At 41.0% G+C, this 13,744-nt stretch overlaps 1 protein-coding gene and 1 long non-coding RNA gene across 3 annotated transcripts in view; one reads left to right on the top strand and one right to left on the bottom strand.

Moving 5' to 3' along the window:
• Positions 1-1,847: 1,847 nt before the first annotated feature.
• Positions 1,848-13,744, bottom strand: part of p2rx3b (purinergic receptor P2X, ligand-gated ion channel, 3b) — a 35,361-nt gene continuing 23,464 nt past the window's right edge. Inside the window, exons 8-12 of the mRNA XM_030428374.1 lie at positions 6,082-6,218; positions 4,798-4,891; positions 3,075-3,140; positions 2,866-2,943; positions 1,848-2,350 (exon numbers count right to left, since the gene is read on the bottom strand). Of these exons, the coding sequence (XP_030284234.1) occupies positions 2,225-2,350; positions 2,866-2,943; positions 3,075-3,140; positions 4,798-4,891; positions 6,082-6,218 (501 nt within the window). The 3' untranslated portion in view covers positions 1,848-2,224. The remainder of the gene's footprint in view (positions 2,351-2,865; positions 2,944-3,074; positions 3,141-4,797; positions 4,892-6,081; positions 6,219-13,744) is intronic.
• On the top strand, positions 6,504-9,030 carry LOC115589141 (uncharacterized). Of its 2 annotated transcripts, XR_003985490.1 has the most exons (4): positions 6,504-6,653; positions 7,405-7,563; positions 8,685-8,814; positions 8,980-9,030. It is a non-coding gene; the product is annotated as an uncharacterized LOC115589141 (long non-coding RNA). The 2 variants fall into 2 exon arrangements; XR_003985489.1 differs by lacking the exon at positions 6,504-6,653 and having other exon boundaries at positions 7,082-7,563.

The raw sequence follows: 13,744 nt of genomic DNA on the forward strand, positions 1-13,744 counted from the left end.
TCAGTTTTTGTTGAAATGGTTTTAGCAAGGTGTAGATTCTGATCTTAGTCATTCTGGATGTAAACTTTGTGCTGCTGTTGTTTTCCCTCCTTGATCAATAAAATACTCTCCAACCGTGTCTAGTACATGCAAGCTTATGAATAATACAACACTTTGTAATGCAAATTAACTGCTCTGTCAGTAGCTTTACAAATTTCTATTGTATATTGAAGGCTTACGAGGACAATTATTTGGGGGCAGCAGGAGATTCTTTTCTGTTGTGGTACTGCAGACAAATTTGCAGCAAGCCTAATTTCTAGTGCTGCAGTAGTGGTTGTTTATGTGACATATTATAATTTTGAGTCAGTATTTTTTAACACTTTTAGCCTCTGCAGACACCCATTGCACACCCACGTGCATGTTTTGATTTATTTTGGCTGATTACTTCCACACAGGACTGTTGGGGGGCATACAGAGTGGGTGCTTTTTCTCCTTCACTCTGTCACATCTGTAAGGAAAGGACAACTTAAAGTGAAACTCTCACCAAAATGCAACCTAGCCTTTTTTTGCGAATGTATATAGGTCAAACCTTCGTATAAAAGCATAATTATGACGAAAGAGGCAATTTTAAGATTTATCATATTTTCGTTTTTGGATCAAGCTCATTTTCAATGGAGTGCTGGGGCACTCTTACACTAGCATCAAAATCACTATTTTTTAAACACTAAGAAGTCTTTGACACAACATGAAACTTTGTTCGTAGTATCACTAGGGTCTCTATACATGAACACGAGCATTGAGAATATTGTTTGTGTACACAGAGTTTACTAAAAAGAAAGTTTTTGAACAACTCACAACTTAGCAGTAGCTGGTTCCACTAGCCATCGTCATGGCAGCCGAGAAGTATCGATTTCAGAATGCAAGGTAACATAGAGGACAGTTAAGTTGGAACGCTACTGTCATCCGGCAAAAACTTTCCATGCGATATCTCACGTGACTTCTCCAGCTTTTGATTTTAGTATTGTTTCTTATATGAGGCTCCCTTTTCAACTTCAAGGTCAATATTTTTTTTTCACTAACGACAAAAGCCACCTTAACTCTCGTCCACGTTAAGTCACATTCGGAAATCGACACTTCTCCACTGCCATGATGGCAGCTAGCGGAACAAGCTACTGCTATGGTGAGCTGTTCAAAAACTTTCTTTTAAGCAAACTCAACACAAACAAACAATGTTTTCAATGCTCGTGTTCATGTGTAGAGACCCTGGTGATACTACGAGCAAAGTTTCATGTTTTGTCAAGTCTTCTTATTGTTAAAAAAATGCTAACATAGAATTTGCCCGCGCACTCCCATTGAAAATGAGCTTGACCTAAAACGAAAACGTGGTAAATCTTAAAAGCGCCTCTTTTGTTTTAATTATGCTTTTACACAAAGGTTTGACTCATTTACATTCACAAAAAAAGCCTAGGTTGCATTTTGGGCAGAGTTTCACTTCAAATCTTTAGCATTCGTATAGTGTAAGGACTTTGGTTTCCTGCTTTTATCCCTAACATAGCTCTATCCAACAGCTGAGGTCTAATTATTAAGATAAGTTAAAACACCTGGCTCACCTCACCAGGCTAAGCCTGCATTCACACCAAATCTGGCACTGTGGCAAAAACACAGATCCTCCCATTAATGTGAATGAGGATAGTGTGTTTAGGCAAAGGCGTATGACTGCAGGGGGTGCTGGGGAAAGAATGCAACTCTTCTGAAAAGAAATGTTGAAACAAACTCAACCGAAACACATCTTGACCTCATATTGTGGTAGCCAATCACACAAGATGGCAATCAGGCTTGCAGCATGAATGACTAAAAACACATTGGAGTGTAGTGTAGGGTATTCTATTCGCTCAATTTGATTTAATACACCAGTTTAAAACACATAATTTCATCTGCAATCTTCATCTGTTAATACAGACAAAGATCACTACTGGGACCAGCATGCTAGTGGCATAACAACATAACAGGTTTGATTTCATTGTGTCATCGTGCACTCATGCTTCTGTATTTCATTATAACTCTTAAATGCGTTTGTTACCGTCTGTCACCATTTGAAAGTTTTAAGGTTAACAAATCTTTCAAAGTTCTTTAGATGTTTTTGACTTAAAAGTGTGTATAGTTGGAAAATTATAAATGAATAAACTCATTTTTAGATCAAATCAACACACATTTGTCTTGTTCTGTTCTGTGACAATTGTTGGATTTAGCTATAATGTTCAATAGAAAATGCTCCTGAGTCACTGGACCTCATGATGGTCTCATTATGTCTGAGTGAAAGCTGTGAGCGGTAAAAGCCATTGCTTTGGGAATCCAGCGGGTTGTCCGACACCTGTAGAGAGAGCACATGAGAAAGAGCGCTGTTAGATAGTATGGTAACACTGATATTTTCATCTGTTTAAGCCTCCTAAATTTAGTTTTGGTGCTTTTATGTCTGTATGCACTGCTTTTATAACTGTATGCACAATACAAACACTGAATTTAAGTGTAGGCTAAGAACATTTTACCACCCTTCACCTTTCTAATGCTAACAGATTAATTATTGCATTATTGATTAATTATTTAAATTGCAATTTAAAGGGCGATAATTTGGGTTTACAGCTTGTTCTACTGCCTGAAGTGGCTTAAATAATTATAAAATCAATTATTTCTGCTCTGAGGATTGACCCCATATTTGTGATATAAAACGCTGACTAAAAAAGGTCTAATTCAATGGAGTGTACATTAAATTGTATTCAATTATCTTAAGAATTGACTACAATGTAATGCACACTCTAGTATGAATTGTTATAAGTCGCTTTGGACAAAAGTGTCTGCTAAATGCCCTAAATGTAAATTTAAATTCACCTCTTCAAATTTCTTGGCCTTGTACTGCTCCGCCCCTTTCAGGAAGTTCAGCAGTATGATGTCACACAGCACAGTGCCCTTCATAATAATAATTAATAAAAAGGTCATTTCTGGCTCCATTTATTTTCTGTCAAAAAAACACAAAACTGCTACATGAAAAATGTGAACTCTGGTTTACACTGGTTGTCTAGTATACCAGTAAGACTCACCACTCCCACTGATGTGAAGGCTGCCACCATGTTGATAAGTGTTGGGATCATGTTGAACTTCCCTGCCTATAAAGGAAGAAGTGAAGAAGCTCTAACCTTGTGGTTTACACATAACATCAGCTTTAAGTCTCCTAGGAATGGCCAGGACTTCATAAAAGTTACTTCATAAGTACCTGCCACTCAGCATGTCAGGACACAGTTTCTACATTTTAAGATGCTACACAATGTTAATGTTTTGTAACTGTTGTTAGGTACAAAAGAGAGCAGATAGAATTCAAGAACAGAGAGTCACTGCTATAGGACAATACACTGTCTCTTGTACTTGAATTGGTGTGAACTGGCACACATTGCAAGTAGTTGCCAGTTTTAACATGTCTCAACACAAGTCCCCAAAGTTTACATTGTGATTAATGTAGCAGCCAATGTGGAAAGGAGTTTCTTTGGAGAAGGTAAGATTTTTCAATATTAACACATGCATCTCTATGACCTGTGGGCACCCAGTGATATCATACATCAGCAATAGTGATCACAAAGATTATATAATATCCTAGCCAGGAGGTCTAGATGAATGGGGAGGAGGGGCTCTATCCAGAGCCAAAAATCCATCTTTGGACAGGTAACAAGAATGCATCCATCACCACCAGAACAACACTGAAAGCTGGCATCAAGGAGCCAAAGAGGAGACATCAGCAGAGACTGGAGAGGGACCCCAACACCAACAGCACCAAAGATATGTGGCAGGTGAGCCAGCACTTGACGGGTTACAAATCATGTGAGTCCACAGTGCAGGATGAGCTGAATACATTTTATGTTCGCTTTGATCTCCAACTCCAGTGCCAAGTTCTTCTCAGCTTTTACAGAGGAGTGATAGAAAGCCTTCTGACTGGAAACATCACAAACTGGCATGGTTCATCACGACCCAGGACAGGAAGGCGCTACTGCAGCTGATTCAAACTACCAGAACCTCACTGGTACCATCTACAGAGCATCAGTGACACCAGTGAAGTGAGATGTCTGCACAGAGCCCAAAGATACTAAAAGACAACACCCACCTAGACACAGTCTGTTCACCCAAAGATACAGAAGTATCTGCTGCCATCCCACCACACTACAGAGCTGCTTCTCCTGAATCCATCTTCAGTACCATTATAATATATATTTGTTATTTGTGTGTCATAAAGGAACAGCTTGCATTTCATTGTAAAAGTCTGTGTTGTAGAATATAAATAAATCATGTGCCTTGAAGCCCACAGAGAAGTAGAGAAAACATGAAATAATGATACCGGAATTGTATTAATCATATCTACTTTCTTTGACCTGACATTTCAGTGTCCCTCGACCAAACAGTTTGCCACACTGTTACTAACATTGTGTGTAGATGTTTTGTATATATTATCCAAAGACCTTTTGTAATGCTAAACAAGACCTTTATAATAAACAAGATGCTTAAGATGTAGAAGTGTGTGAAAACACACACCACATACCATAACATATTTCAGTGTAAACAAGTAGCTTATGTTAAGCTGTCGATATAGATTTATATCCCTGTGTTATTATTCATAATGGATAGTGTTCAGTAAGTACACATGCTTAACTTAAAGCTCTTCAGACAAAAATGGCTGCAGTACATCAATTCCTCCTGTAAGGGCAGGTTTATATTTTGTTATATTGATTGGAGATAAGTGGCTGATATATACACTTTGACACACCAAGTTATACTTACATTTCCATTGACCAGAACATCAAACCTTATAGCATAAGCTTTGACCAGAGTGCGGTAGTCTGTCCCATTCTCCATCTTAAAGTATTTGGCAAACCTGTTTAGAAAGACAGGAGAAGAATCACATAATTTTCATATGAAAGAAAAGACTAGTGACCCCCAGATTCCATTGCGACTGTCTCAGCCGTGATGCGGTCACCGGATCTGATTGCAGTCATCTCAGCAGCGGCTCTCAGCAGCAGCTCTAAGCAGCGGCTCTCTGCTCTGCTCCGGAAAATAAATGCTAAGTCCATTTCTGAAAGAATTAGACTGCAGCTGTATCAGTCTGCACAGAGTCAGATCGAGTCAGACAGCCAAACAGCATAGTGCATCCATTAATGTGAATTAGGAATCCGCAGCGGAACAAAGTTGAAAATATTAACAATTCAACTATAGACTACTCAGCCACAGTAGATGCACAAAATCAAGGAGAAATTATGAAATAAACATCAGTCAGGCATGATGCTCTGCTTCTAGGGAGAAGTTCCTGGTCTATTAAGAACTACATGATTGTTGTGACAGGGAAAAAGAAAAAAACACAAGCATTAAATGACTATTTCTAAATGACACTTGAAAGCAACGGTCACAGACAGGAAATAACCACAAAATTCAAATCTCTACAAGCTGGATCAAAAAAATTAAACATCAAAAACATTAAATCGAGGTGATGAACATGAGGATGATATGAACTGATTTGCCTTCAAAACTGACAGTCAAATACACTCATGAAAAGCTTTTGGATAACAGATGCAAAGGGTTGTTATTGTCTAATAATCAGGTCTGGACTTGTCCTGGACTAGTAAATGGGCAATCTCTGATATACAGGATGTAAATAATGCAGTCCCATTTGATTATGGAGAGCCAATAATGTGTTTTTACTATTCTATAACAAACTATTCTTTAACAAATAGGCCGCTCAGGTACCTGAAATTGGTGAGAATAAAAGCCATGACTATGAAAATAACAACCAAGTTGTAAACAGTGTAAATGATTCATCCACTGTGAGTCATGTGTATCCAAAGCAAACTTTAGCTGATGTGGCCGTGTGTTGTCGATATCTTTTGTACAAAGTTATTTAAGCACTAGAATAAAGCTCAGACTGTGCAACGTGGTCAGTCTGCATCCTCTCAAAGAAAATCCAGTGAAATCCAACACAATCTACTTTTACAGCAATCTGGCGGTAGCTGATGAATTCTCTTGTTAAGTTTTCTGGATGGAATAAGTCTGTTGAAGCATGCAGCTAAATACCTGAAATTATAGCCCGGTGAGACGGAGGTCTTCTGTGACATGGCGTCCAGTCTAGTGAATGAGTATGAGGGGTTACACTGGTCATCTGACTTGTCCAGATCACATATCCAGCCGATCTTTATTCCAATCACTCCTCCCTGACAGGAATTTTAAAGTTAGAGAAGTTCACAAATTACTTTGTTTGTACACAACCCCATTGCCTAGGAATTACAGTTGCATGCAACTATTTTGTTCATATGCAGGAGACATATGACACACTGGCTGATTGTGTACTGTGTGGCGGCTGCATTACTTGCTATTCGGGGTCCGAGCCCACACACATATCTCCCCATTGCCTTGAACAGGCTGTGTGCTGCATGATGTACTGCTATTCGGGGTCCGAATTTCCCGCGCAGCCTGCGGACGTGACGTATTGACGCTGAATGCGCGTCCTCGACGGCTTGGAGACCGGAAGAAGACAAGCGCGGTGGACCGGAAATACTGTTTGTGTTGTTATGGACTCTGCTACGGCCGGAAAACGACCCACCACCACACAAAGTCCACTAAAAAGTAATACGAAGAAGAAAACGAAGGTTTTTACAGTAGCAAGTCGTGAGTCTAAAAGAAGTTATGACTGTGATTTTACTCTACCCCCTTTGAATGAGTGAAAAGGTGGGTTGTAAAAAGAGAGGGAGGGAGGGAGAGATAAAAAAAGGTGCACAGGAAAACAAACTGCCCTTCACCTATTGTGTATATTCTCTACATGTTTGACATATTTTACAGATAAAGACTTTAAAACTGTAGTGAAAAGCTGGTATGATGTGGTTGCGACTGTCTACAGGTTGTTTTCCGGTCTATTGGCGAGACTGAGAGTCTCTAGCTGACATGCCAGTGCAGCCTCACTTGACACGCGTAAGCAGTGCAACTCATGAATAATAATTCATTTAATTTGTATAGCGCTTTTCAAGGACCCAAAGTCGCTTAAAGGAACTTAGGGCAGGATTTGTGAAAAAATAAACATTCATTATAAGTATTTTAATGCTAATGGGTGATGAAGCGTTCAAAACCAAAAAGAATGAGCCCACACACATATCTCCCCATTGCCTTGAACAGGCTGTGTGCTGCATGATGTACTGCTATTCGGGGTCCGAATTTCCCGCGCAGCCCTGCGGACGTGACGTTATTTGACGCTGAATGCGCGTCCTCGACGGCTTGGAGACCGGAAGAAGACAAGCGCGGTGGACCGGAAATACTGTTTGTGTTGTTATGGACTCTGCTACGGCCGGAAAACGACCCACCACCACACAAAGTCCACTAAAAAGTAATACGAAGAAGAAAACGAAGGTTTTTATCAGTAGCAAGTCGTGAGTCTAAAAGAAGTTATGACTAAAGCCGGGCTGGCACGCGAATATACATTGGATATGCCTTCGACTCATGGAGGCAGCTTCAGCTTGAACTGGGACTGAAAACAGATGCTGACATGGCTAATTTCCTTGTAACTAGGTAAGAATACATTACAGGTCATTTATAGAGCTTGATTTGAAAATCTTATGAGATCACCGAGGACTCGGAGTGAGCTAAAGTGCAAAGTAGTGTCCGCTTCTAACGTAGCGTTAGCGGCTAACGTAGCGCTAGCCGCTAACGTAGCGCTAGCCGCTAACATGTAACTTAGTCCACTGCTTGTAACAGTGAGAAGTTACAGACTGCGCATTTTCCAGGGTCCTTCAGTCTGAAACCGAATAGTTAGAAATATGCCCTTTTAGATATGGGACCGAAAGCCCAACTTGTATCTGGGAGGTGACGTTAGCAGCTGGCTGTAGCAACAGGCTAACGGTTTGTTTGGGTCTGTGTAGTCATATTAGCCGCTAGCTACACACAGCGAGCCGGCTTCCCGGCTGCTTCGTGAGTGTAGGGGATACAGCTATCAAATCAATTTTATTTATATAGCCCAAAATCACAATCACATTGCCTCAGTGGGCTGTACAATCTGTACAGTGAAATATATCATACACACAGCACCGGCTCCCGTCTCGTTCCTGTCCCTGGTAAATACAGTATTTGGGGTGTACAGTAACGGTATTTACAGGCTATGGCATGGGGGCTATTGTGTTGACGAGTTGATGATACTGTTGTGATGTAGCTGAATAAAAGGCAGTTTAGAGCTAACCGTGAAGTGCACAATGTAAACGAGCTCAGGTGGTGCTATATAATAATTTATATTGTGCGTGTCTACAGGTCTGATAAAGTTATTATTATTGTTATTATTACGACCTTGCTTGTGAAGCACGTCTGTGTGGTTGAGTCCTTTGGGGTGGGTGGGCTAAAAGAGTGGTCTCAACTCATCAATAGAGCTTTTAGCCTTTATTTTTCTTGTGTTGTACCATACACACAAGATTGCTCCAGACATTATACATTACGTTGTAAGTAAAGCAGGAGAAATTGTTTGTAAAAGTGAAACACACAATAGTACTGACTGAGGCATGTATTTTGATATTATTATTGTTACAGGCAAACATTGCATGGCCATAGTTGTTCTGACCAAAGAGAAAAGACACCAAGGTAGCAAAGTCACAGCCAGCTTGCTGACTGAGACTCTAACTTTTTAAAATATTGCTGTTTTCCAGCTATCAGAAGAAGCAGACTCCTGAAGCTGCTACTCGGGGAAGTAAGGAGATGAGAACATCAACACCCAGCAAGCGAATAGCTGCTAAACTCTTCTCATCGATTATCACCAATTGAACCAGAGTCTGAGGGGTTAGTATGTTTTCACTTTCTAAGTTTTGGTCATTAGGAATTTCAATCTTTTCAGAATATAGACAAAACATTGTAAAATGTTATAATATAACATAATAATTACCAGATTTGATTATGGAGCATTGGTATGTGTTCTAATGCTACTGTTCTCTTCTCTCCATAAAGGCCTCAGCTACATGATCCAGAGACGTGAGCAAGAAAAGAGAGAAGACAAGACTGTCTTGTTTACCACACATTTATTTTATTAAAAACATGTAAAAAAAATACAAAATAAAACTTTGTACATACTGCAAATTTGAAAAATACTGTAAACTTTGAAAATAAATATAAAAATACATAATGTACATAAATAGTTTTTATTTTTGGATGAAAGTGTAATCTTTGGCTAAGAAATGGGTTTTTTTTTAGGTATTGTGGTCACAGGGACACAAAACAGGAGAAAATATCAGTCAGGCACCCTAAATGGAGCTTCTTTGTAACCTGTGTAGTTTGCAAAGGGGTCAGGGAAGTTTAACCAGATACGAAGAACACAGCAGCTTGGTATCGGCCTACAGTTCCCTCTTCTCTGATGCCCATCCTGCCAGATCATAAATCGCCGGTAGGAAGCAAACCGAAACTCTCGGTTATCACTGCCCACATCTTGGCTGTCCTCCAGAGCAAAGATGTTGTTCCACGTCATCCTAACCAGACGCAGCGTACCCTCATCCAGGCAGTACATCTCCATGTGTGCCACTCCTTCCAGAGTCAATTCCAAATCCTGAAACAAAAAACATTGAGAACAATACTAATAAGAATAACTTTAGTAATCCTCAGAGTGATGTTTTGATTTTATTTGATGTTATTTTTATTCTGATTCAACTTAGTATAATACCAGTTATGACATAATGACATTTGTGTTTTCCTTGTATTTACTTTGATATGGCGCAGTGCTATTCATACCATTTATATTGTCTTATAATGGAAATGATTTCACAAATGATCTCACTGGCACATAACACGTGGCTTGAGATATTGAATCATACTATTGCTGTTACATGATAATGACTGCACACTAATGTCAGCTTGTTAGCAAGCTTTATCCAATGTTATAAATATTAGCTATGTTGGTAATACCACAGTCAGAAATTAGCTGCAGCCACAAGCCAAATGCTCGTCAAACACCATAACATTGTTAGCAGTCACATTAGCTTTAATCACAAAGCAATGGTTTTCGCTAGCTTGTTATTCACCGTGGCTGGTGAAATTTGAACTTTAGTAACCATTTGGCCAGTGTAAGGTAAGCGTACTTTACATTACAACTGTCGTTTTGCTGAATTGATGCGCTAATGTTGTCAAAGAAACATACTAAAGCTGCACTAAGATAAACACTTAGTTTACTTACTTCGTCTCTTGACCTCATGCTGTTCGCTGATGTAGGCTACCAAGGTAGTTCCGCGGAGGTATGCGAGGAAGTCTTGCAGTAAACGGTCGCGTGAACAGCGAGCAAACAATAACCGTGTCACAGCATCAGCTGCACTGCTGTGAAGAGTTCATGCGCGCTCCCGCGCCGGCTTGGCTGATGGCTGCAGTTACCCAAACGGCCGTCGTGTCGCTATTGAGTCTTATTTCGTGATCCTGCCCTAAGTTCCTTTAAGCCAGTGTCACTGGTCTAACCTTAAAATGAACACAGTTATGAAAAGCGAAGGCAGGAAATTGCTCCCCAACCAGAAACTGTGGTTCAATGGTAAGATGAGGACCATGCTCAGGACACGGGACTCTGCGATTAGTCTGGGGACCTGCAGACCAACAAACAAGTACATCGAAGCCTGAGGAGAGGCATCAATGAGGCCAAACACAGGTACAAGCAGCGCATGGAGGAGCACTTCAACAGCAACCACTCAAGAAGCATGTGGCAGGGGATAAAGACCCTGACTGGCTACAAGGACAGCTACACAGCCGATAACTCCACAGACTGCACACTGCTAGACTCCCTCAACCACTTCTTTTCTCACTATGACCACCGGATTGCTGCTGACACATATCTGGTACTACCAGGGAAGGTCAATGCCATTCAGCTGGACCAACATCAGGTCAGACCCCCTTGCGTAGAGTCAAAGTGAGAAACGGAGTCACCGACAGACCAGCTAGCAGAGTTTTTCACCACCATCTTCAACCTCTCGCTTCTACAACTGCAGTCCCCGCCTGCCTGAAGACAGCAACCATCATCCCAGTCTCAAAGAAAGGTACAGTGAACTGTCATAGCGACTATCGCCCAGTTGCTCTCACCCCCATAATAACCAAATGTTTTGAGAGACTCGTCCTCTCTCATATAAAGTCTGCCATCACTGCTGACCTGGATCAACATCAGTTTGCTTACTGAGCAAACAGGTCGACAGAGGATGCTGTCAACACAACACTCCACACAGCCCTGACACACCTGGATCAGCCCAACACATATGTAAGAGTGCTGTTTGTGGACTTCAGCTCACCATTTAACGCGGCCATCCACAAACTTATCCACAAACTGACCAACCTGGGCTTTGGCAGTTCACTGCGCACATGGATACTGGACTTCCTCAGCAACAGCCCACAAAATGTCAGGATTGGTAGCTGCACATCATTCACTCTCATCCTGAACACTGACACATCATAAGGTTGTGTCCTCAGCGCCCTCCTCTGCTTCCTCTTCACCCATGACTGCTCCCCCATCCATCCCACCAGCTCCATCGTCAAATTTGCTGACAACACGACCATCGTAAGACGGATTACAAATAACGGGTCAGTCTACAGGGAGCAGATTCAGCATCTGACAATGGTGTTCGGACAGTAACCTGGACTGGACACCTCGAAGAACCAAGGAACTGATGTGAATTTCAGGAAATCCAAATGCACAGAGCTCTGTGCCTTCCACGTGCATGGAAAGGAGGTAGAGAGGGTAGAGAGCATTAAGTTCCTTGGGGTTCACATCTTGGCCGATCTCACACATCTCTCGTCAGGTGGCGAAGGCCCAACAGAGACATTACTTCCTCAGGAGACTAAAGCACGCTCACTTTCCTCACCACCTGCTGACCAACTTCTATCAGACAGCAATAGAAAGCCTTCTTATCTACTGCTGCACAGTGTGGTCCTCCAGCTGCACAGCACGGGACAGGAAGGACCTGCAGCAGGTGGTGCGGGCAGCGGAGCATGTCATCAGGACGACACTACCCTGTCTCAAACACATTTACACTGGCTGACTCCAAAAGAAGGCCAGCTTAATTGTTAAGGACCACACACACCCCAGACATTACCTGTTCCACCCTGCCCCCTGGGAAGAGATATAGATCTATCAGATCAAAGACAAATAGACTGAAGAACAGTTTCTTCCCACAGGCAGTGAAATGCACAACCCCCGATTGATTTTGCCTTCAACTGCCTGACACCTATAATAAAATACTTTAGGGACTGTAAGGGAGAGTGGTCTGATTTCCCAGATGTATGATGAACACTGAGTCAGGCATTGAGTCAGGCACAGTGAGACATCAGAAGTGGTCTACTTCAATCGAGGTTCACTGTGCTCTTAACAGGATGTTGAACAAAGGAGCCTGGCACAACTTGAAGATGGTTTGTCTTAACAGAAAATATATATTGACACTAAACAATAAACTAACATCGTACAAATCTGTAGTATTAACATTCATTCTAACTTAACTTTAATAGTGCAAAACATAAATTCACAGAGAACCCTAACCCCAATTCACTTGCTCACACAGCCAAGTGAATTGGCTGATGCTAATTTATTTATTTATTTATTTTGCTCATTTTACTTTTAGCTCATCCATCTTATTCTCAAAGTGCTTTTCCCTATGCTCAGTCACAGTAGCTCTCATAACGTACTCAACGGGCTCAAGTTGCTGAATTAGCTCTTTGAATCATTTTCCCTCTACACACTGATGGCAGCATTTCTCCTTGGACCAGCACATCACACCTTCTCTTTCTGGCTAGGAGCTAGGTGATCTTTGGCTGTTAGCCATCCTCAGCTATGGGAGCAGTGCACTTGTTCTTAATGTGGTACAGCATCAGCACTACTAAACTAAAGTAAAGAATATTAATAAAACAAAATGTATCCTATAGATCAATCAGGGCCTTAGCCAAGATTTAGAAATGAGAGAGGTTTGTTATGTCTTTTTTTTAATGTTTTTTTAATGGAGCTGTTTTTTATGCAGCTGTTACCTGTTAATACATGTTAAGACAGTGGAATAGCCAAACTGTAATTCAGGTATTGAGTACTCTGATGTCTTCACAGCTGCAGCCTGCTGCACTGAGCACTGGTAACTCATCTGTATGATAATATTAGCAGTTAACATGATTTGAAAACCATCCTCCTGCTGCAGCTTCTGTCATTATACTGCTTTGAACAGTCATATGGAGGAATGGCTGTGGTAGAATAACAAATTGCCAGCAGACCTGGGACCAGCAGACCAACTCTTAATGTATCATGCCTACATTTATGAAATAATAGATAAATAAAAGTAGAGTCGCCACACAGACTCTAAAAGGACTGACCAGACGTTTTAACTCCTGATTACACAGTTATATAGCGACAATGTTTTCATTTTGATATTTAGGATATAATTACCAAGGTCTGGACCTACGTGACCCCGTAGCTGGCCACAGCCATGAGACAGATATGTAACCAGTCAAAATGTTTCTTCAATGAACCATTAGCAGTAAATTTAAAGGTTAACCATTGTATCATGCAAGACTTACTGGTCAACACAAAAATGACAATCTAAGGCACACATCATGGCTGTTAAGCCAATTCTAAGTATGATTTAAAAATCACACAACCCCACATCAAAGGACCCTAATAAGCCATAAGAGTGATTACTGATTGAACCAAGTTTGTTCCAGTCTGGATTAGTTGGTGTTGAGGTTCACTTGATAACATTTTGCAGTGTTTGATATCTTG

This window comes from Sparus aurata, chromosome 1 (assembly GCF_900880675.1).
Source record: "Sparus aurata chromosome 1, fSpaAur1.1, whole genome shotgun sequence".
Lineage (NCBI taxonomy): Eukaryota > Metazoa > Chordata > Actinopteri > Spariformes > Sparidae > Sparus > Sparus aurata.